This window comes from Mustela putorius, unplaced genomic scaffold (assembly GCF_011764305.1).
Source record: "Mustela putorius furo isolate JIRA1106 unplaced genomic scaffold, ASM1176430v1.1 tig00003834_pilon_pilon_pilon, whole genome shotgun sequence".
NCBI classification, from domain to species: domain Eukaryota; kingdom Metazoa; phylum Chordata; class Mammalia; order Carnivora; family Mustelidae; genus Mustela; species Mustela putorius.
In genome coordinates this window covers 36598224-36622333 of record NW_025421987.1, presented here as the reverse complement: position 1 = coordinate 36622333, position 24110 = coordinate 36598224, and the positions used below count along the sequence as shown (strand labels likewise).

Sequence of the window (24110 nt, the reverse complement as noted above, 5' to 3'; positions counted from 1 at the left end):
AAAAATGATGGTTAGAAAAATACTAAAGCTACATGGGGTAAGTTATTCTAAAATTACAAGCTAAAGAAAAATACTTACTGAAACAGGTTTCATCACGGAATGCCATATGTACAGAATGTGGTAAAAATTTAGCAAGTACAATATAAAATTTAACAAGTACAGTATAACTAATTTCCTATGAATTTAAACCAATATAAAAGGCATTCTGCCAAGTACTTTCAAGTATTAGTTATCATATTATATGTAAGTGACTCAAGGAAGAGTTTTAATTTGTAAGAATATATTATTAACTAGCTGAAAAATTTAATTTAAAAAAAATTGTGAAATTGTAGGATGATTTCTAGTATAAAGTAGTAAAGCTTATCACATAGGGCAACTTCAGATAACCAGGACATTAAATAAATTAAAAAGTAATCATCTGTCAGATAACTTGTGTATTTTCTGAGGTGGTGGGACTAGTGGGAAAGTTTTAAAAGCCAAATGTCATCTTTGTAATGATTTCCAAAGAAAAAAATATTACAATAAACTGGCATTAGCATGTTTAAATTTAAGTACAAATCATCTACTAACTATATGTAATTCACACATTTTTGTGCATGTAAGATTTTAAGACTTTTTGATAGCTCTTAATGAAATGCTATTTTTCTCAGACCAATGTATGCATCTGAACTCTCACCAAGTATAAGATATATAACCAAGTATCCCTTAAAATAAAAACAAAAACAAAAACAAACACTGGTATTTTTTAGTTCTACTTGCAATGTTCTTTATGTAAACACAGATGGATGGCCTCTAATTATATCAGATTTAACAAAATACAGCTTTCAGAAAATCTAACTAAAAAAAAGAGAGTAACCAAAAAAACCCAACCAACCAACCAACCAACCAACCAAAAAAACCCTATTTTAAAAACTTATTTGTCAGTGGTTCCAGAAATTTTTTAACCTGCCATCCTCTCCTCAACCAAATAAAGATAGCACAGCCTCATTATTAACATGATTCCATGAAAGAGGGACCATTGTTAATAATTATCCTGTATTTTAAGCAATGGACATATATAAAACAATGCACACGAGACATTTATTCATGCTTTTGAATTCTTGCCCTGCTCCAAAATAATTACACTGAGAGTTAGAATTTGCATAAGGAATCAAATGGACTATTTTGTAATCACTAATAGCTACTTATTTATCATAATTTAAAATCCTTCCCACAGCACTCCTTATTTTTTCATTGTGTTTTGATATTATTTGCAGAATGTGTGATAAATGAGTATATAATGAATGTGATGAACTAGTAGAGACTTTGAGTTCTCTACAACCAAATGAAGATAATTTCCCCCCCTCCAAATTCATGAGTTCTGCCAAAAAGGAAAAGTAAGGCTTCGTTAGCTATAAGGTAAGGCTTCGTTAGCTATAAGGTGTATTTTAGCCCAATATATTTAAAAAATTACATGAATTTAATTTCTTTTTCTTTTAGGGTATATAAGAATTGTTTACACAATCAAAATCTATGAATTTTAAAGTTTAAAGATTGCTAATTATGTGTGGATTCTTATACCAGATATTATACCTAATTCCTAAATCAATAGGTTTCAAAATTCAAGATTTGCATAGGAATATACTTGAGTTTCAGGCATGGGAGAATTTATATGATATATAAAAATTTGTTCCTCTACTCTCAAAGAAAAGTACAAAATATCAGAGTAAAACATGCCAAAAACAATTAGAAAAACACAATTTGCAACAGTCATTTAGTATTGGACAAAGATTCACTGTACCTCCTTGAGTAGTAACTGAAGTTGAATATTACAGTCTTGGATCAATCACCTTTTGTCCAAAATCTTACACTTACCAATGTGGAAAAAATGTAGAATAAAATTACAATTTCCCTCAAAGAGAGCTGCTAATTCTACTCTGTTCTGAGTAGATCTTTTAGTTTCCCATCATAAGATGCATTCACTTTAGAAATATTTTAAAAAATCATTTTCTAAATTTTTATATATCAATTTTAATACTGAGGTAAAAAATTTTCTCTAGAGAAAATAAGGTACAAATAATTTACAATAAAAAAGAGCAACAGCTTGATTGTTTACTCTGGGTGAATTATGGCCTTTCATTCTGATAAAAGCCTACTAGGATTTACTAGACATTTTGGAAAGGCAGTATTATATCTAGGATATTTAATGTCCTCCTGAAAGCTCTCAGGGGCAATAACTAAACTCAACATAGTGTACTGTATTAAATATTAAAGATGCTGGATAGAAACATAAAGTCTAATTCTAATGATTACTTAAAGAAAATCATCTCATAGAATGCTATATTTCTGAAGTACTTATCAGTAATCAATTGATTTTTCATCAGTTATCAATAAATAAAATTTCATCAGTAAATAAAAGTTACTGGAAATTTTATCTCTTTTAGGACTTAATTGAGGTTGATCAAAAAATGTGTGAAGTTTACCATCAGTGTTACGTTACTTCCCTTGTCAAAGAAAATAAAGCTATATAAAGCACATTCTGGATTTTTAATTCTTTCCTGATTGTTTTCTTCTCAACTTTTTCACTCATGCAAGAAGAGTTTACTGAACACCTATCAAATGCCAAACATTACTGCAGATGGTAGAAATACAGTAGGGATTAAAGCAGATGAAAGGTCTTGGGTTCCAGTAGAAGTAAAAACAGAAAAAAATATAAATAAAATGTGTAGACGTTATTTGGCAATATATGCTGTAGAGAAAAATAAGGCAGAGGAGACAGAAAGGAGTAAAAGGTTGAGAAAAGTACTTTCAATTTTCAATTTTAATTATGGTCATGAAGGTGAAACTTCAGCAAAGACCTAAAGGAAGTGAGGGAAAGAGCTATAAGGATACCTGACGAGCTTTCCAGATGGAGAAACAGCAAGTCAAGGACTCTGAGGTAGCAATGTTCTTGTTATGTTCAAAGAACAGTAAGGAAGCCAGCAACAAGGCCATGCGAGCAAAAAATATAGTAAGAGATGAGATCATCTAGGACCAGAGCATATATAGACCCTTAAAAGTCATTGCAAAAACTGGTTTTCATTATGAGTCAAATGAGAAGTTCACGAAAGGTTTGCAGGAAAGAAGTGACATGATCTGACATGCCCTTTGTAAGGATCATTCTGGCTGCTCTTTGAGGATAAATTAAAAGTAGGAAGATTAAACGGCTCTTTTATAAGGGCTGCTGATGGCCTGTGTCAGAATACTCACAAGAGAAGTGGAAAAATAGTAAGGTTCTACATATAATGTAATGGAAGAGCTACCATGGATTTGTTGATGGGATGAGTGGGGTATGAGAGAACAACTGAAATCAAGAATAAGCATCAAGGATTAAACCCTGAGCGAATATAAGGATGGATTTACCAGTGATAGAAAGGAGGGAAACTGTTGGAGGAAGAGGTGTGGTGCAAGGGGCAGAAGAAAAATCAGAACCTCAGTTTTGAATGTTAAGCCATAAATGCTTATTATACCTCTACACAGAATTAGTGATTTTAATAGGCAGCCGGACACAGAAGTCGAAAGTACTGGGAAATGGATCCAGAATGCCAAAAGATGTAATAAATCAGGATATCATCAACAGAATCAGTATATATAAGAATGCCCAAACTGAGTTTTGGTATTTAAATGATTACATAATAATACATTGAGCCTGAGATTTATACGTAATATACCATATCAAATTTTGTACAACGGAAACAAAAAGGAAGCAGTCCTTAGGTAACTACATTCTAAATATGCATTCCCTCTGGCTTTAAGATCCAAGAAGGAAAGGAAAAGGAAAGGGAGATATCCTTAATGGAAGAAAGGGAGACTAATAAACTAATATTTAATTTCATTCTGATTTCCACCAAAGCACTGATACTGGCAGAAAGGGCTAGCTAGGGATGTACACAGGTCTAAGCTTCTTGTGAGAGTCATGAAAAAATATATTTGCATCATCCCCATCATATGCCAGGCACTAAGTAAATGCTGAGTATTCAATGATAAATGAAGCAAACACAAAGTGCTTAACTATGAAGATGGATAGATAATAAGTACACAAGTAAGCATGCAACTACAAACTGTGAGAAATGCCATGAGAAAATAATATGGGGGACTGTTCTTAGATTCAGTGATCATACAAAGACAAATAATACAACATCAAAATAAGCTTAAAATTTCTCTAAAAATCTAACTACTCAGTTTTAGGTAATTACATAATTGCCATACAAACCTGCTTTTCTTAGGGTTCTCTTCCTTTTTCTTTAATTTGCCATTGTTTAGACATGAAAGATTGCTAAATTCTTGTAGTAAGTAGATGCTCAAAATATTTTATACAATTTTTATAAATGAGCATTACATTGATAATCTTTGATAATATTTATAGCCACACCCATGAAAAAATATACTTTAAGCTCTAAATGTATTTTGTACCTGAATTTATATACTCTAACAAAAATATCCATAGAAAAACAAATGGAATGTGAAAAATCTAAGTTCTTAGTAGCTTAAGGACTGACAATAACAAACATCTTAAATTTTATTTCAATAGTACGTTTTCAGTAGCATTCCTACTTCACTCTCAGTAACTCAGTATGATATAGTTCCATATTGAGTGACAAACTGTTATTTAATAGGCCAGATCATCAAAGTCAATAACCCATTTTATTTGTGAAACACCTGTGTCCAAGTAGCCACCAAAAAAAACACCAAAACCAAAACCAAAACCAAAAAAACCCCAACCAAACAACAACAACAAAAAAATACACACAAACAAAGCCAGTATTTGTTCTTGGGTGTAAAAATGACAGAACCTAGAATAGTACACACCACTACCTATAAAAGGAATACTTGATACTATATAACTGAAAAATTAACTATAAATAAACAAAGATCTTAAAATGTATATAAACTTGCTGCATAGATATTTTGACATTTCCTTAAAGTAACATCCCCTAACATATGTAGTTTAGGTAGGGTTACTTTATTATATATATGTTTTTTTGATTATTTGGAAAACTCAAAGTGAGGAATCTGTATATTAGCAAATACAAATTACCAACTAGAACATAATATTATGACTATTGTTACAGGAAGAACTTAAGTAATTCATTTTGCAAGTAGATAGTAACTTACCTGAAATGTAGATGACCTTTTGATCACTTCTTTGACCAAGGGAATTGGTCACTTTACAGACATAAACACCAGAATAATTGAAAGTCAACGGATGGACAAAATGAAGAGTATTGTCTGAAGCCAATAAACCGTCAGGCCATTGTCCATCCAACCTAGATTTTAAAAAGCATGAAATTATTTTAAATATCTTCAAACTTTATTCACAGCTATTTAAATAAGATATTATACTGTTGAGATGTTAGTGAAAGAACTGGCATTCTTTAGATAAAATTCACTATGAAATGGATAAAGATACAAATTTTTATTTCAATAAAAATAAAGTTACTGTTAAAATCCATTAATACCCACTCTTTCAAAATAGCAACTGACCTAAGTGCAAGCAGGTCAACATATTAGAATGAGAGGGAAGGAAAGAAAAAAAATTAGATGATTTTAAAGAATTATATTCAGAAAACTGGAAAGGAAAGCTGGAAAATTAGAAAAAATTTATTATTTGAAGACCTACAGTATCAAAAGAATTAAAAATAATTCTCAGTGAATAGATCTATTCATGATCTATCTATAAATTTCTTAAGAAATTTAAGATAAAATCCATTTAAGTACATGATAATGTTTAAGCACCTTCTGTTACAAATTCAAAGAACATCACTTCATACTGAGCAAATCTATACCGAACCTCATTCAAAGATGGTCAAGTTTCTAAAGCATCAGAAAGGGTCTGCTTAATGATGTATTAGATAAGGGACTATAGCATCCAAAATCTATAAAGAACTTATCAAATTCAACACCCAAAGAATAAATAATCCAATCAAGAAATGGGCAGAAGACATGAACAGACATTTCTGCAAAGACATCCAAATGGCCAACAGACATGAAAAAGTGCTCCACATCACTTGGCACCAGGGAAATTCAAATCAAAACCAAAATGAGATACCACCTCACACCAGTCAGAAATGGCTAAAATTAACATATCAGAAAACGACAGATGTTGGCGAGGATGCAGAGAAAGGGGAAGCCTCCTACACTGCTGGTGGGAATGCAAGCGGGTAAAGTCACTCTGGAACAGTATGGAGGCTCCTCAGAAAGTTGAAAATAGAGCCATCCTATGACCCAGCAATTGCACTACTGGGTATTTACCCTAAAGATACAAATGTAGTGATCCAAAGGGCCACATGAATCCCAATGTTTAGAGCAGCAATGTAGATCATCAACAGATGAATGGATAAAGAAGAGGTGGTTTTTGTGTGTGTGTGTGTGTGTGTGTACACACACACAGTCACAATGGAATACTATATACAGTCATCAAGAAATGAAATCTTCCCATTTTTAATGACTTGGATGGAACTACAGGGTATTATGCTGAGCAAAATAAGTCAATCAGACAATTTTCATATGGTCTCTCTGATCTGAGGACTTTGAGAGGAAGGGTGGGGGTTGTGCGGAATAGGGAAGGAAAAAATGAAATAAGATTGGGAGCGGGATGGAGATAAACCATAAGAGACAAACCCAATCTCACGAAACAAACTTGAGGGTTCCTGGAGGCTGAAGGGGCAGGGATACGGTGGCTGGATTATGGACACTGGGGAGGGTATGTGCTATGGTGAGTGCTGTGAAATATGTAAGCCTGATGATTCACAGACCTGTACCACTGGGGCAAATAATATATTATATATTAATTTAAAAAAAAAAAGTGGAGGTTACTAGAAAAATAAAGGGTCTGCTTATAAAACAATCTCATTTGTAAAGTGGGCATCTGTGACAGTAAAAACCAAGGTACAATCTGGCATCAATAAAAACTTTTTAAAAATGGTGTCTATACTAATTTGGCTAAGAGATCTAGTGAATGCATTACTATATACCACAATAGGAATAAAATCTCACTATGACAATTCTAAAGCTATTTATTGCAAAGGAACTAAGTACACTGTTAGACATCATACTGCCAACCTTAGGGTACCAAAAAACACATAAAGATATATTTATTTTGAGGTTATTTTTAAAGACCATGAGTTATTTTTTAAGAGAACAAGAAGTCAAATAAACTAAGCACTCAACTATTATAGTTTGATCTAAGCAGATTTTCAAAAGGTTCACTTACTCATTCACTCAACCATCCATTACTTAATTGCCAGGAGCTTAATATTAACCATACTCCACTCTGCTGGTGTTGTGAGCTACAGAAGTAAATAAGATATTGTCTTTGCTTTCAATGATCTAAGTACACAGAAAACTGACCACTAATTATGAAGAGAATAAGAACAAAAACTAATAAACAAGTAGAAAGAAACAAAACACTGGACAATAGGAGGAATCATTTTGTTCTGCAAATCCAACAGTAGTAAGTGGAAAAACAGTCAATAAAATCTTTTACAGTGCAGGAACTTCAATTTAGCATTGAAGAAAAAAGGTAATATTCTCACATGGTTTTAAAAAACAAAAACACCCAAACTCCTTCTACAAAAACATTGAAAAGAACATTTGTGTAAGCACTGACTTTCAAAAGGTGAACTTCTTCTAGGAAGATGAGAATGAATATGGAGTATATAAATACCAATTATCTCTCTTCACTTTGAGGCCCAAATTCTAATCCCTTTAATTCTGAGAAACACAAAAATGGCTTATAAAATTAAAATTGCTTGTTCAAATAAGCCACAGTCAAAAAATTCTAAATATCACATTAAACTCACACCAAATGACATGTTAAGCACATTCTATACTCTTTACCTATGTTACCTGGTTTATGTTAATTGTCTCTATCCTTACATCTCTATGATGTACTATTAAGAAACAAAGGTCTTACTCAAAAAGACACCTCCAAGTACAGGTACTAGGAAGGGAACTTGGAATTGTACGACTTTTATACATAACCTATCCCACATCTTAACCAATGACTGCTTCCCACTTTTAAGAAAATGTAAATTAAAACAAAACAAAATCTGTATTTTTGTTTAAAGACAACAGATTGATCAAATACAGTTTCCTCGCTCCCACAAAATCCCACCTAAAACAAAAGTAAAGGAAATGAAAGGTATTAAAAACCCACAGGAAGAAAGAGAAAAGGAGGCAGAATTCATTAGACAAGATGTTTCAACAAACTTCTAGAAGAAAGAAAACAGATGGAGGAAACAATATATGCTGTGAGCCACTGTTTCTCAATCAAGAGTGATTTTGTCTCCAGGAGACAACTGGCAAGTCTGGAGACATTTTTGGTTTCTACAAAGGGGTATAAGGCCAGGGATGCTACTAAACATCCTGCAATGCAGAGGATTACCTCCCACAACAATGATTTATCCAGCTCAACTTGTCAACACTGCCAAGGATGAAAAGCTCCACTTTGGGCTGAAGAAGTGCTTCTAAAAGGCATATGAATGGGGATGGAGCCAATTTAGTCCAAGGAATCCAAGATTTGGAATTTGACTCACTGTACTAATACAGAAAGCCAGAGTGAAGCAGAGGGCTAGAATTATGGACATTAGTTGAAAGTTGAAAAAACAGACTCCTCTCAACTCTGTACAGACACTAGGCATTTGTGTTTTAAAAAGAAGATGAAGGTTAATCCAATAAATAAACTGAATGACCACCAAAAAAGACTTCCACTCTTCCTGAGTGACATCTGAAGCTTCCCCAAGAAAATAACTCTTTACCTGATCACTCTAACTGTATCTACTAATGAGTAATCTCCACTATAAAGACAGAGTTTCTACTCAGAATTTTAATACATTTTAATATTTCAATGCATCACTGTGAAATGACTGGATAACTGAGAAATTAAGGAATATCAACAAAATTAAAAAATAAAGGGAAAAAAAGACAAAATAAGAAGCAGTAAAAACTCTCTGAAGAGGCAATAACTTTAATATTGTGTTTCTAGGGGCACCTGGGTGGCTCAGTGGGTTTAAGCCTCTGCCATGGGCTCACGTCATGATCCCAGAGTCCTGGGATCGAGCCCCACATCGGGCTCTCTGCTCAGCGGGGAGCCTGCTTCCTCCTCTCTTTCTGCCTGCCTCTATGCCTACTTGTGACCTCTGTCTGTCAAATAAATACATAAAATCTTTAAAAATATTGTGTTTCTAGGAAGAAACAAGACATTACATATACAAATAAGAAAAAAATGCAATGCAATGAAAGAGAAATAAGAAAATGCTCTTAGAAATTAAAAGTATAGAGGTACCTGGGTGGTTCAATCAGTTAAGTTGTCAACTCTTGATTTTGGCTCAGCCCATCCCAGCCAGGACTTCTCTCTCTCTCCCCGTCTGCCCCCTCCTCCCTTGTCCCCCATCCCTCAAATAAATAAATCTTAAGAAAAAAGAAATTAAAAATATGCCCCCAAAATGTTTTAAATCAATTAAGTCAACGGGGGGGGGGGAATCAAGGAAATTTCCTAGGAAAAACAAAACAAAACAAAAGACTGAAAAATAAGAAAGGACGTTTTGTATATAATAAATAGGAGGTCTAGTAAAAGCAAATTTTAAAAAGGAGGGGAAATGATAAAAAAAAAAATGACAAAATTATACACAGGTGACAGATACAAGTCTTAAGACTAAAGGAGGGGGCTCCAAATACTGGGAAATACAAATGAAAACCTCAGTATGACAGTTTGAAAGTTCATAGATAAAGAGAATAAGGATATTTTTGGAGGCTAAGAATTATTAGCTTCAGGGAAAACAAGATCTTAGACAAAAGAAAACAGAACTCTAGTATACTATGGTCAGTAAATAATACTTACATGCCATAGGGAAGCAAACAATGATTACAAAGTTTAACTAAAAGTGGCTTAATTTCATTGGGATTCATGAAGGTAGGAATATGTATATGGACACCTTTGTGTGTGAAGGGGTAGATATAAAGTTAAATTTTCATCCATTACAACAGAAGTCAATAGATAGTATTAAGAAGTAGCAATTTAAGACCAACAATGATAACCACCAGAAGGAATTGCTAAATGGCTAAAAGGAACTGCAGGGGTAGAAGGGGAGAGGTGGGACAGAGAACACTCAGAAACCCTTAATTTAATTTCCAGCCATTACTATCATCATGTATTACACTGATTTAAAAAAACAACTTTAAATATGCACTTAATACTTTCCACTTTTAAATAATTTCCCTTTAGAAGTATCTGACATTATTACCTGCTCCACACAGATTTGAAGGGTGGTGGATTTGCATCAGCATTACACTTGAGATTAACACCTTTTCTTCCTACAAACCAATTCCCATCATAGCCTGTCACTGAAACTTCTGGAGCATCTATAAAATAAATGCATAACAGTACAAATTATCTTTTGTTAGTAATAAATGCAATAAATAATGACAAAGCATTAACATAATGACTAAACTTCAAAGGAACAGAAATCGTTTTCCTTCTGTCAATATACAAAACCAGCGTGGAAAACAGCAGTTAATAATTATTAGTTGATTGAAAGAATGAGTGCATGAATGGAAAATGAGTTCCCAAACACTAGGCAACGATAGCACGTACAGTTCTAGTTATTTTGGACACTGAATATAAGGATATTCACAAACATATAAACACCAAGAACAAAATATGAGAGTCCTATTATGAGAAGTGTAGATTTATGAACAAAGGAAATACATTATACTACTTAATTTGATTAGACATGGCATTTAAGTACCAAGTGACCATATAACACTGTCTTTTAAGAAATGTCTAATCTGAAAGAGAATATCCCCCAAGAGATACAAAGTCAATTACAGAGATTAGGTTCCCTGTATTATAATTAATTACTATTCTATGGGTAAGCAGAAATGTGAAACAAACTTTCTAAGGCTATAATATCAACTAAAGTAAGTTATCTGTGGCCTCAACTGTTCTAAAACAATTTTATCCATTCAATGCACCCAAATGTCTTCTGGTACATGTGTAATATTGTGTAATATAGTTTGTTAAGTAAGCAATTATCAATATCTACCAGCAATATAAATTTATGCATTTAAATCATACGATCCAATATGAATCATTCATTCAACCATCATATTGTTTTTTAACTCCTAATAAGTGGCAGGCACTGTTGTAGGCTTATGGCATACATATAGATTCTGTATTCATAAATTTATTTATTTTTTTATTAATTTTATTTTTTTTAACTTGACAGACACAAGTAGGCAGAGAGGCAGGCAGAGAGAAAGAGAGAGAGAGAGAGAGGAGAAGGAAGCAGGCTCCCCGCCGAGTAGAGAGCCCAATGTGGGGCTAGATCCAAGGACCCTGGGATCATGACCAGAGCTGAAGGCAGAGGCTTTAACCCACTGAGCCACCCAGGCGTCCCTTTTATTTTAAATTTTTTCTTTCATAAAATTAATTTTTAATAGTTTTTAATAAGAGGATATTTTTGAAATATTAAACTAAAGCCTCTTATGAGAACTAAGAAGGAAAAGAATAGGATGATATAGAGAAGAAGGGCCTAACTGCAAATGAGGTACGGGTCATGAAAGCTTCCCCAAGGAAGGGTCACTTATGCATGGTACAGGGACCCTCCTGTGAGTTACACAGTAAACTAGATAAAGAGTACAGTGACCAGATGGGAAATTAGAGAGAGACCAGGTCAGTTTAATTCTGTCAGGGAAGCTTGGTCTATTATCAATCAAGGTTTACAAAAAAGGGTGGTAAAAAATTAAACTTTTACTAAGGTACAATTACTTATTTAGTAATTTAAAGAAAGAAATGCCTATCTCTTAAATACCAAGAATTAACACTTTTGTAACTAACAATTGGTACTAAAAATTGTTGCTGAAAGAACAATAAAGAGCTCTGTGAGTTTAATTTCTTTTAATTGGGAGGAGGGAATAGGTACACTAAGGTAAGGTATCCCCAAATAATACCTCCAAATTTAGAGATCTGAACTTTGGATATAAGATTTTATCTCCTCAAACTTTGTTCACATGTTTTATAAGTCCCAATTAAAAAGAGGGAAAAAAATCACCAGTACTCTAAGAACATTTTAGGAGCAAGACAATAAATCTAAGCCATAATTATATAAATCTTACATTAAGAGAAATATTTTTATATTTAGGATTTCATTCAAACAACCAACCAAAAAAAGCATAATGTACCCAATACAAATTGAAGAAAATTTCAGTCATTACTAGATATAAGGAAGGACAAAATATATATAAGGAAAATACTAATAGTACTTACAATTGGGATCTGAATTTTACAAGAAAAAGGAAAAAAAGTTAAGAGTCTATGAAAATAAGGTAGGAAAAGGAAACAGAAATTTTAATTGGATTCTTCAGAGTAGTGAAAAGAAGGTATCTGCACTTAGAAATAGAATGGTAGTAACATTCATGTAAGGTAACTTCGAAGTTTAACCCAATAAATGTTGAAAAAGATTCTTACAATTAGCTTTAAAAACCATTATACCGTGTAATGAATATGTGCAATTTAAAATTCCATATATGTCATATCAAAAAATAAAACACTAAGAACACTGTAATACGTCCTTTTAAAAACCTATTAATTTTCCTTACCTTAAGTTACGTGCATTATCACTTTTTCTTCTGCTCAAAATTTTTAAATGCCACACAATGTTTCAACAACTGAGCTAATGTACAGGAAAAAAATATATGCACATACGTATATAAACATACAAACTTTACACAAAAGGGAACATCCCTTAACAAAAAAATAAAAATAGGAGATGGGCTAACCTTTGAACCTTATCCAAATGATGTCTTTAAAATACTGTCTTATTATATGAGAATCTTACAACATGATCAGTAAAATGAGATGAGAAATAGATTGGAAAAACAAAGATTTTCAAACTAATTAATATGCATTTAGACAATAAAAGATTCTTGCTGAAAACATCATGAGTAGCATCAAAAAAAAAATGAGCAATAGTGAAATTAATTGAACTGGCAAAGTAGTTGTTTGCCTCTAAGTATTGCACATTTTGAGGTATAAATTTCCACAATTTGCTTAAGCCCAGCCTATTTTTAAGGTCTGAAAAGGAGAAGGCTAAATAATTTTAAGTTGGAGAGCAACTTTAAAGTCACTGCCAATTTCACAAACTAATAAGAAATGGTCTGATTAAATGAAATTTCCACAAAGCTATTTTTAAAAATTAAGGAAAAAAATTTCAACATGGAAAAGATATAAGAATATCTGAATATTAAATATTCAAACTAACAAGTCTGCCATAGAATTATGTCACAGAAGAAAATTAAAGTAAAATGTTTAAGAGCAAATGTTATTGTTTACTTACACTGTATATCTAATATGAAAGAATATCGGATGTCCTTTTCCAAGGCTGGATGTTTTACAACACAGGTAATCCGCCTTCCTCTAGCAAATCTGGTTGGAAACAGCTTGTACTGGCTGACAATTGTTGCCGTTTCATTTGGAAAAGAAGTTGTAGTGGATTCCATTTCACCAAGATCACCTTCCCAGTCAATATGTGCAACTGGCTTTCCAGTGGCTGCGATACAGATGGCTGCTACAGTTTCATTTCCTCCATCAATTAAAGAATCTGGCCCTTTTATCAGGCTCACAGTGGGTTCAACTGTTTACATTTAAAAAAAAAATTAGTCACATTTCAATGAAGAATATATTTATATCTTTCCAAGATATATCTAGCCATAGTTCATAAACTTAGGGGAAAATGTATATAAAATCTAGGCTTTAAACATGCTTTTAAGTAATGCTAACATCAGCTAGATCTTGGGAAAAGGAGAAGATCATGAGTTAAGACAAACAAGAACCTCAGCAAGACTTGAAAACTTTAAAGAAGGTTCTCCTTAGGAGAGATACCATTTTTCTTTATAAGGACTGATGAGTTCTCCCTGAAGTTAGTATATGAAAAATTCCTGTAAATTGGGTAATTTTCATTATAAGAGTTTAAGTATTACTCTGAAAGGGGAAAAGATGTAGTTTTAAAACACAGTGCTTCATTTTGCAGCAAAACACTTACAAAAAACATAAATTAAGTTACCAGTATGGAACCTATACAGTTAGAATGTAATGTCAATAATAGCTATGTTTATTAAAATGTGTATTAGAATGTATATCCCATTATCTTCTTCCAGTATAAGAAAGCTCCTCAGCAAGTGAAAGTAACCTTAATGTTCAGATCCTTTCATCTACTTTCCATATAACCTTTCTATCTCTTCACATTTTCCAGCAAATTTCATGTGTTTCTTTCTGCATAAATTCCTGTCTTACCTCATGAACTGTCTCACTTTCAAAGCTTCCAACTGATTTTTAATGCCATCTGTTCTTGATTTGTATCTAAATATTTTTCATAATTTACTTGAGATACTAATATTTTCCTAATGTATTGTATGAGATGTATTATTGTAAAATAACAAAGGAAAGAGTACATACAACACATGTAATCAATACTTTGTAGTAAACATCTGTGTAAACACCATACATCTTAATAAAAACAACAGTACCTCCCAGGTAGCTCAGCATGTCTCTCCTTGATCTTAACACCTACCAGCCCAAGTATGAAATCATTATAATGACTCTGGAAATAAATTTTTGCTTACTTTTCATAACAGGTCTACAAGCAACAAATGTAAAGTCTGTAAAACAACAATTATATTTTACCTGTTTCTGAACTTTACATGAATGGTACTAAACTATATATATTTTTATATAGTTCTTCTTCGATTCAACTTTGTGCTCCTGAGATTAATTTATTTGAGAACAATCAGACTTTATTATTTTAGAATTCAAGATTTTTTCACTTTTTAAAAACCATTTAAATTTATATGCAGTTCTACAGATTATTAACTGCTGTACAGTTTATTTACCATTGGGTTTTGGTGCTATTTCCTGTTTAGTATAAACAACTTTATAAGAAACATTCTCATTGGTATATCTCGGTATATTTGTACAGGTATTTCTTTACTTTGTCTCTTATAGTGGAATTGCTACTACTATTTTTATTTTCAACTTTACCAGATAATGCCAAAAAGCTTTCCAAAGTAAGAATTTACTACCAATCTTAGAGCACCTGTTGGTCCAGACACTCACCACAGGTGGTATTGTTTGACTTCTCATGTTTGTCCATCTTATATGCATATAATGGTGTACTGTTGAGACTGTATTTTTTATTATGAATGACGTTAAAGTTCCTTCCATGTTTATAGACTATTTGGAATTTCTTCTGCAAAATGCCTATTAAAGCCAATTGCTTTTACTTACTGATTTGGAAGAAGAGCCCTTTTTTTATTACATGTGGTAAAAATATCCTCTAGCAGTTTAGGGCTTATCTTTTTGCCCTATAGTGTGTTTTGATTAAGAGAAGTTTTTAATTCAATTGTACTAAAATTTACCAGTTTTTAATTTCCCTTTTATGGTTAACTACTTTTATACACTAAAAATTACTTCTCTACTTCAAGGCCAATTACTGTGTCATTTTTTTATAGTTTCTTGTTCTCTGCAGAAATTTTATAGATTGACTTAACTCTTCAAATGTTAAACGATGCTGTTTAATAGGCTGTGTCTGATAATTCCAACAACCTATATCTTTGAATGTCTGTTTCTGTTGTCTTATTTGTGCTGCCTGCTACTTGTGGGTTCTTCTTTACTTGTATTCCAGAAAACTATAAGCCTGTGTTTGAATAATTAAGATAGAAATACTGTGAGGTCTAGAATAAAGATAATTTTCCTCCAGAAAAGATCTGAGTTTTCTTCTGCTAAACTCCTGAAATCACTAACCAGTCTAGGGCCTCCTGATTTTAAGATCAAACCACTCAGGTCATTATAAACCTGTAAGTCTATTAGAAGGCTGGTTTACTTCTACTAATTTCCCACTATTCTAAAAATGTAAGCCTCTGGATAGCAGATGAATAAGAGAAGGGTTATTAGACATCCCCCATCTTAGCAGAACTACACTTAGAAATCTGTCTCTTGCTTCTTAAGGCTTTCAAAATCCCAGCTAAGCACCTCAGGTGTTTCTTCTAAATTATCAGAAGTCCTCAGGTTGCATGCAACTTTCAGTGCTAAGCTTATTTCTATTTTTACCTTCTCCTAGACTTAATCTACTAATATTTCTCACTTGTTTTTACTTCCTTGAAGCTTTCAGTGGTATTTTATTTCACACCCATGGGAGAGTTGTTTTGAACAACTTACACCATCACTAACTTTTTTTTTTATCTTTGAGGAACTTAAAAATTTATTTTAAAGTCAATTTTAAGTTATATTTCTGCAGGCGCCTGGGTGGCTCAGGCAGGTAAGTGGCTGCCTTTGACTCAGGTCATGATCCTAGGGTCCTGGGATCCAGCACAGTATGTTGGGCTCCCTGCTCAGCAGAGAGCCTGCTTCTCCTTCTCCCTCTGCCTGGTGCTCTGTCTACCTGTGTTCTCTAAATAAATCTTGAAAAAAAAAAAAAAAAGTTACATTTCTGTTTCTTCTGAAGGAATCAATCTCCTGGTTGTAGACTTTATTAGCTTTCCAAAGTTACTTTTCTCATAGACCTCAATATTTTGGTTAACTTCCCTGTAACCTTCACTGTCTAGTTGTTTTGCTGCTGCTTGCTCTTAAGATGCTATCAAAGGGGGCGCTTGGGTGGCCCAGTGAGTTAAGCCTCTGCCTTCAGCTCAGGTCATGATCTCATGGTCCTGGGATAGAGCACTGCATCGGGCTCTCTGCTGGGAGGGTAGTTTGCTTCCTGTCTCTCTGCCTACTTGTGATCTCTCTCTCATCAAGTATATAAAATCTGTTAAAAAAAAAAAAAAAAGATGCTATCAAAGCCCTCTATACTCTGAATGGAGGTAACATGGTTTTCCCAGTTCTGTGTGAACATCAGGATTGTTAGTTAGATCTAATGCTTTCCGGTGGTTCTTTTCCCAACCTCAAGATTCCTCTCCATCAACACAGATCAATACTAATCCAAAGACTTTAAAGGGGCCCTCTGTAGATCTCTAAAACACACACACTCTCTCTGATGCTCTCTGCTTTCCAGTATTCTGCTCCACAAATTTTAATCACCTGTCCTCCCTGAATTCCAGAATTTCTCTTTTACTCCCTAATACCATCGATCTCTGCTTCAAATCCTTGTCACTGAGTTGAACTCTGAAAACTGACTAAGGTGGAAGCCAGAACATTATACGGACTCACCTTGTTTGTTTTCCTTCTTTCAGGGATCATAATCTTACATGGCCTATTGTCCAATAACAAAAAACTGTTTCTTAAAACTGTTTCTTATTTGCCTGGTTTCTTGTTCTCAGAGAGAGGGCAAATCCAGTCCCTGCTATTCCATCATCTACAGCAATGGAAATCTATTTTTTTTTTTAAATTATGTTCAGTTACCCAACATATAATGGAAGTCTGTATTTTTATTGCAAAAGCAGTATTTCTAAAAATTGGGAAAACAGGGAAAAAATTAGGCACAACTACAATACCCTAATGCAATTATTATCATCTTCCACTTCTCTTTTTCTAGTTTCTATATGGATGTAATAATCATGGCATACGTACAATTTTTTGGTTCTTTCCACCCACAGCAACACTTCTCTTAACCATAATTTTAATAGCTATAAAATATCCCATCAAGAGAACTAAGCAATTGCAAAACAACTGTTCTACTGTGGGGCATTTGTTGTTAAATTTTCCCAAAGCTTTTTTGTTATATCACATTCCCTTAATTTGATTTCTATTACTACCACTCCACTGAAATTCTAATGTTACCATGTAATCGATAGGCTAAATTTTTTATTTGCCATTCTCTTTGACCAATTTGGTAGAATTTCAAACTTTGACACAGTTATTAGCATTCTTTTCAAAAAGAATTAAGTACTAATAATGCCTTAAGGTACCTGTTCTAAGTAATGAATTGCCTTCTAGGCTATACTTTAAGAATACTAGCTGTGTACCACTGGGCGCCTGGGTGGCTCAGTGCCTTAAGCCGCTGCCTTCGGCTCAGGTCATGATCTCAGGATCCTAAGATCCAGTCCCGCATTGGGCTCTCTGCTCAGCAGGGAGCCTGCTTCCTCCTCTCTCTCTCTCTGCCTGCCTCTCTGCCTACTTGTGATCTCTCTCTGTCAAATAAATACATAAAATCTTAAAAAAAAAAAAGAATACTAGCTGTGTACCATTCTTAGGAAAGCCAAAAAAAAAAAAAAAAAAAAAAAACAACGGTTGTTCAAATCATTTTGTAAAAAGCTTAATTCTCACTGTGGAAAAAAGAAAAAGCTGCTAAAATAATCTTAAAAATTTTATCTTCTCCTGATATAAGTAGTATTACTTTGCCAGAGTTTTCCTCAAGGCTCTCTTAGAGTTCTTCATTTCAATTTCTTCTGACCTCCGCCCCAATAAATACTGGGTGTCAGTTACTATTTGCATCTCCCTTAGAAACGTTTATCTGATACAAAACTACTATCTACATAATCTCTAATTTCCTTCCTTTTTCATACAAGGCTTGATTCCATAGTTTCTAACCACCTGTCTGGTACTGTTTGCCTATATATCTTCAAACTCAATAAAGACAATGCTGATCTCATTATCTTAGCCATCCAATCCCAACACCTGGATTTCATTCAGACATGCCCACTGGAATTTATACTAATATAACTTACACAATCACAAAGGCTGGAAACCTTTTTATGCTCAAACCTCCCATGTTTCTTGTATCCAATCAGTTACAAAGTCTTGACAGATATTCCTTTGTAATAGCTCCCTTCTTCCCTCAAGTGGCGGAAATCAGAAAATTAATTTCAAGCTTTCATGGCCACATGACTGAAGGATTAAGATTTTAGGACTTCTTCATTTCTTTATTTTTTAAAAAATTTTTATTTATTTATTAACATATAATGTATTATTAGACCCAGGGGTACAGGTCTGTGAACTGCCACATTTACAGACTTCACAGCACTCACCATAGCACATGCGTTCCCCCATGTCCATAACCCTACCACAACCTTTCCCTAACCCCCTCGCCCTGGCAACCCTCATTTTTTTTTTGTTTTCTTTTTTTTAAAAAGATTTTTATTTTTATTTATTTGACAGAGATCACAAGTAGGCAGAGAGGCAGGCAGAGAGAGGAAGGGTAACAAACTCCCCGCTGAGCAGAGAGCCTGATGCAGGGCTCGATCCCAGGACCCTGGAATAGTGGCCTGAGCGGAAGGCAGAGGCTTAACCCATTGAGCCACCTAGGTGTCCCAACCCTCATTTGTTTAAGAGTCTCTTATGGTTTGTCTCCCTCCCGATGCCATCTTGTTTAATTTGTTCTTTTTGTATCCCTCAAACCCCCCACATTGCCTCTCAACTTCCTCATATCATGGAGATATGATAATTGTCTTTCTCTGAGTGATGTATTTCGATAAGCATAACACCCTCTAGTTCCATACATGTCGTCACAAATGGCAAGATTTCATTTCTTTGATGGCTGCATAATATTCAATTGTATATATATCTCTATCTATACACCATATCTTCCTTATCCATTCATCTATTGATGGACATCTAGGTTCTTTTCATAGTTTGGCTATTGTGGATATCGCTGCTATAAACATCTGGGCGCACATGGCTCTTCGGATCATTACGTTTGTATCTTTACGGTAAATACCCAGTATTGCAAATACTGGGTCGTATGGTAGATCTATTTTCAACTTTTTGAGGAACCTCCATGTTGTTTTCCAGAGTAGTTGCACCAGCTTGTACTCCCACCAACAGTGTAGGAGGGTACCCCTTTCTCCGCATCCTCACCAGCAAGTGTCATTTCCTGACTTGCTAATTTTAGCCATTCTGACTGGTGAGAGATGGTATCTCATTGTGGTTTTGATTTGTATTTCCCTGATGCCGAGTGACGTGGATCACTTTTTCATGTGTCTGTTGGCCATCTGGATGTCTTCTTTGCAGAAATGTCTGTTCATGTCGTCTGCCCATTTCGTGATTGGATTATTTGTTCTTTGGGTGTTGAGTTTGATAAGTTCTTCATAGATTTTGGATACTAACCTTTTTTTCTTTTTTTAAAATTATATTTAATTATTTGCCAGAGGGAGAGAGAGATGAGGGGGAGGAACAGGCTTCCTGCTGAGCAGACAGCCCGATGCAGGGCTCGATCTCAGGACCCTGAGATCATGACCTGAGCTGAAAGCAGAAGTTTAACCCACTGAGCCACCCAGGTGCCCCAGATACGAACCCTTTATCTGATACGTCGTTTGCAAGTATCTTCTCCCATTCTGTCAGTTGTCTTTTGGTTTTGTTAACTGTTTCCTTTGCTGTGTAGAAGCCTTTGATCTCGATGAAGTCCTAAAAGTTCATTTTTGCCCTTGCTTCCCTTGCCTTTGGCAATGTTCCTAGGAAGAAACTGCTGCGGCTGAGGTGAAAGAGGTTGCTACCTGTGTTCTCTTCAAGGCTTTTGAGGGATTCCTTTCTCACACTGAGGTCCTTCATCCATTTTGAGTCTATTTTCATGTGTGGTGTAAGGACAGCATGTGGCTGTCCAATTTTCCCAACACCGATTGTTAAAGAGGCTATCTTTTTTCCATTGGACATTCTATCCTGTTTTGTCAAAGATTAGTTGACCATAGAATTGAGGGTCTATTTCTGGGCTCTCTATTCTGTTCCATTGATCGATGTGTCTGTTTTTGGGCCAGTACCATACTGTCTTGACGATGACAGCTTTGTAATAGAACTTGAAGTCTGGGATGTGATGCCACCAACTTTGGCTTTCTTTTTCAACATTCCTGAGGCTATTCAAGGTCTTTTCGGGTTCCATATAAATTTTAGGATTATTTGTTCCATTTCTTTGAAAACAATGGATAGGATCTTGATAGGGATTGCATTAAATGTGTAGATTGTTTTAGGTAGCATAGACATATTCACAATATTTGTTCCTCCAATCCATGAGCATGGAACATCTTTCCATTTCTTTGTGTCATCCTCAATTTCTTTCATGAGTACTTTATAGTTTTCTGAGTATAGATTCTTTTCCTCTTTGGTTAGGTTTATTCCTAGGTATCTTATGGTTTTGGATGCAATTGTAAATGGGATGGACTCCTTAATTCCTCTTTCTTCAGTCTTCTTGTTGGTGTAAAGAAATGCAACTGATTTCTGTGCACTGATTTTATATCCTGATACTTTACTGAATTCCTGTACAAGTTCTAGCAGATTTGAGTCTTTTTGGGGTTTTCACATAAAGGATCATATCATTTTCAGAGTGATAGTTTGACTCCTTCTTTGCCGATTTGGATGCCTTTAATTTCTTTTTGTTGTCTGATTACTGAGGCTAGGACTTCTAGTAATATGTTGAATAGCAGTGGTGATAATGGACATCCCTGCCGTGTTCTTGACCTTAGGGGAAAAGCTCTCAGTTTTTCTCCATTGAGAATGATATTCGCTATTAGTTTTCCATAGATGACTTTGATGATATTGAGGTATGTACCCTCTATCCCTACACTTTGAAGAATTTTGATCAGGAAAGGATGCTGTATTCTGTCAATGCTTTTTCAGCATCTATTGGAAGTGTCATATGGTTCTTGTTCTTTATTAATGTATTCTATCACATTCATTGATTTGCAGATGTTGAACCAACCTTGCAGCCCTGGGATAAATCCCACTGGGTCTTGATGAATAATCCTTTTAATGTACTGTTGGATCCTACTGGCTAGTATTTTGGTGAGAATTTTCACATCTGTGTTCATCAAGGATCCTGGTCTGTAATTCTCTTTTTTGATGGGATCTTTGTCTGGTTTTGGGATCAAGGTAATGCTGGCCTCATGAAATGTGTTTGGAAGTTTTCCTTCCATTTCTATTTTTTGGAACAGTTTCTGGAGAATAGGAATTAATTCTTTCAATGTTTGGTAGAATTCTCCTGGGAAGCCATCTGGCCCTGGTCTGTTTGTTGGGAGATTTTTGATGACTGCTTCAATCTCCTTATTGGTTATGGGTCTGTTCAGGTTTTCTATTTCTTCCTGGTTCAGTTGTGGTAGTTTATACGTCTCTAGCAATGCCTCCATTTCTTCCACATTGTTAATTGCTGGCATATAGTTGCTCATAGTTTCATTGATTTGTTCTATTGTTCTTTTGCTTTCTATTTCATTGATTTCTGCTCTGATCTTTATTTCTCTTCTCCTGCTGGGTTTAGGTTTTCTTTGCTGTTCTTTCTCCAGCTCCTTTAGGTGTAGACTTAGGTTGTTTCTTTCCAGATGGGAAGCCATCTGGAAAGCCACCTTTCTAGTTTCTTGAGAAAGGCTTGGATTGCTATATATTTTCCTCTCAGGACTTCCTTTGCTGTGTCCCACAGATTTTGAACCGTTGTGTTTTCATTATCATTTGTTACCATGATTTTTTTCAATTCTTCTTTAATTTCCTGGTTGACCCATTCATTATTTAGAAGAATGCAGTTTAGTCTCCATGTATTTGTGTTCTTTCCAAATTTCCTCTTGAAATTGAGTTCCAGCTTCAGAGCATTGTGGTCTGAAAAAATGCTGGAAATGATCCCAATCTTTTGATACCGGTTGAGACCTGATTTGTGACCCAGGATGTGATCTATTCTGGAGAATGTTTCATGTGCACTAGAGAAGAATGTTTATTCTGTTGCTTTGTGATGGAATGTTCTCAATCTATGTGTGATGTCCATCTGGTCCAGTGTGTGATTAAAGGCCTTGATTTCCTTGTTGTTCTGTTGCTTAGATGATCTGTCCATTTCAGTGAGGGGGTTGTTAAAGTCTCCTACTATTATTGTATTTTTGTCGATGTGTTTCTTCGATTTTGTTATTAATTGGTTTATATAGTTGGCTGCTCCCATGTTAGGGGCATAGGTATTGAAAATTGTTAGGCCTTCTTGTTGGACAAACCCTTTGAGTATGATATAGTGTCCTTCCTCATCTCTTAGTATAGTCTTTGACTTAAAATCTAATTGATCTGATATATGCATTGCCACCCCAGCTTTCTTTAGATGTCTATTAGGATGGTAAACTGTTTTCCACCCCCTCGCTTTAAATGTGGAGTTGTCCTTGGGTCTAAAATGAGTTTCTTGTAGACAGCATATTGATGGGTTTTGTTTTTTTAATCCATTCTGATACCCTGTGTCTTTTGATTGGGGCATTTAGTCCATTTACATTCAGGGTAACTATTGAGACATATGAATATAGTGCCATTTTATTGCCTGTAAGGTGACTATTAATGTGTATTATCTCTATTCCTTTCTGGTCTACTACTTTTAGGCTCTCTCTTTGCTTAGAGAATCCCTTTCAATATTTCCTGTAGGGCTGGTTTGGTATTTACAAATTCTTTTAGTTTTTGTTTGTCCTGGAGGCTTTTAATCTCTCCTTCTATTTTCAATGACAGCCTAGCTGGGTATAGTATTCTTGGCTGCATGTTCTTCTCATTTAGTGCTCTGAATATATCATGTCAGTTCTTTCTGGACTGCCAGGTCTCTGTGGATAAGTTCGCTGCCAATCTAATATTTTTACCATTGTATGTTATAGGCTTCTTGTCCCGAACTGCTTTCAAAATTTTCTCTTTGTCACTAAGACTTGTAAATTTTACTATTAGATGATGGGGCATGGACCTATTCTTATTGATTTTGAGGGGGTTCTCTGCACCTCCTGGATTTTGATGCTTGTTCCCTTTGCCATATTAGGGAGATTCTCTACAATAATCCTCTCCAATATACCTTCTGCTCCCCTCTCTCTTTCCTCTTCTTCTGGAATCCCAATTATTCTAATGTTGTTTCATCGTATGGTATCACTTATCTCTCCAATTCTCCCCTCATGGTTCGGTAGTTGTTTGTCTCTCTTTTACTCAGCTTCTTTATTCTCTGTCATTTGGTCTTCTATATCACTAATTCTCTCTTCTGCCTCATTTATCCTAGCAGTAAGAGACTCCATTTTTGATTGCATCTCATTAATAGCTTTTTGATTTCAGCTTGATTAGATTTTAGTTCTTTTATTTCTCCAGAAAGGGCTTTTATTTCTCCAGACAGGTTTCTCTAATATCTTCCATGCCTTTTTCGAGCCCGGCTAGCACCTTGAGAATCATCATTCTGAACTCTAGTTAGATACAA

General features: G+C 34.6%; 1 protein-coding gene across 15 annotated transcripts in view; it reads right to left on the bottom strand.

The window, feature by feature from the left end:
- Positions 1-24110, bottom strand: part of NECTIN3 (nectin cell adhesion molecule 3) — a 133177-nt gene that overhangs the window by 63962 nt on the left and 45105 nt on the right. For all 15 annotated transcript variants that reach the window (XM_004761473.3, XM_045088325.1, XM_045088326.1 and 12 more), the window contains exons 3-5: positions 13356-13652; positions 10263-10380; positions 5134-5285 (exon numbers count right to left, since the gene is read on the bottom strand). In XM_004761473.3, the coding sequence (XP_004761530.1) occupies positions 5134-5285; positions 10263-10380; positions 13356-13652 (567 nt within the window). The remainder of the gene's footprint in view (positions 1-5133; positions 5286-10262; positions 10381-13355; positions 13653-24110) is intronic.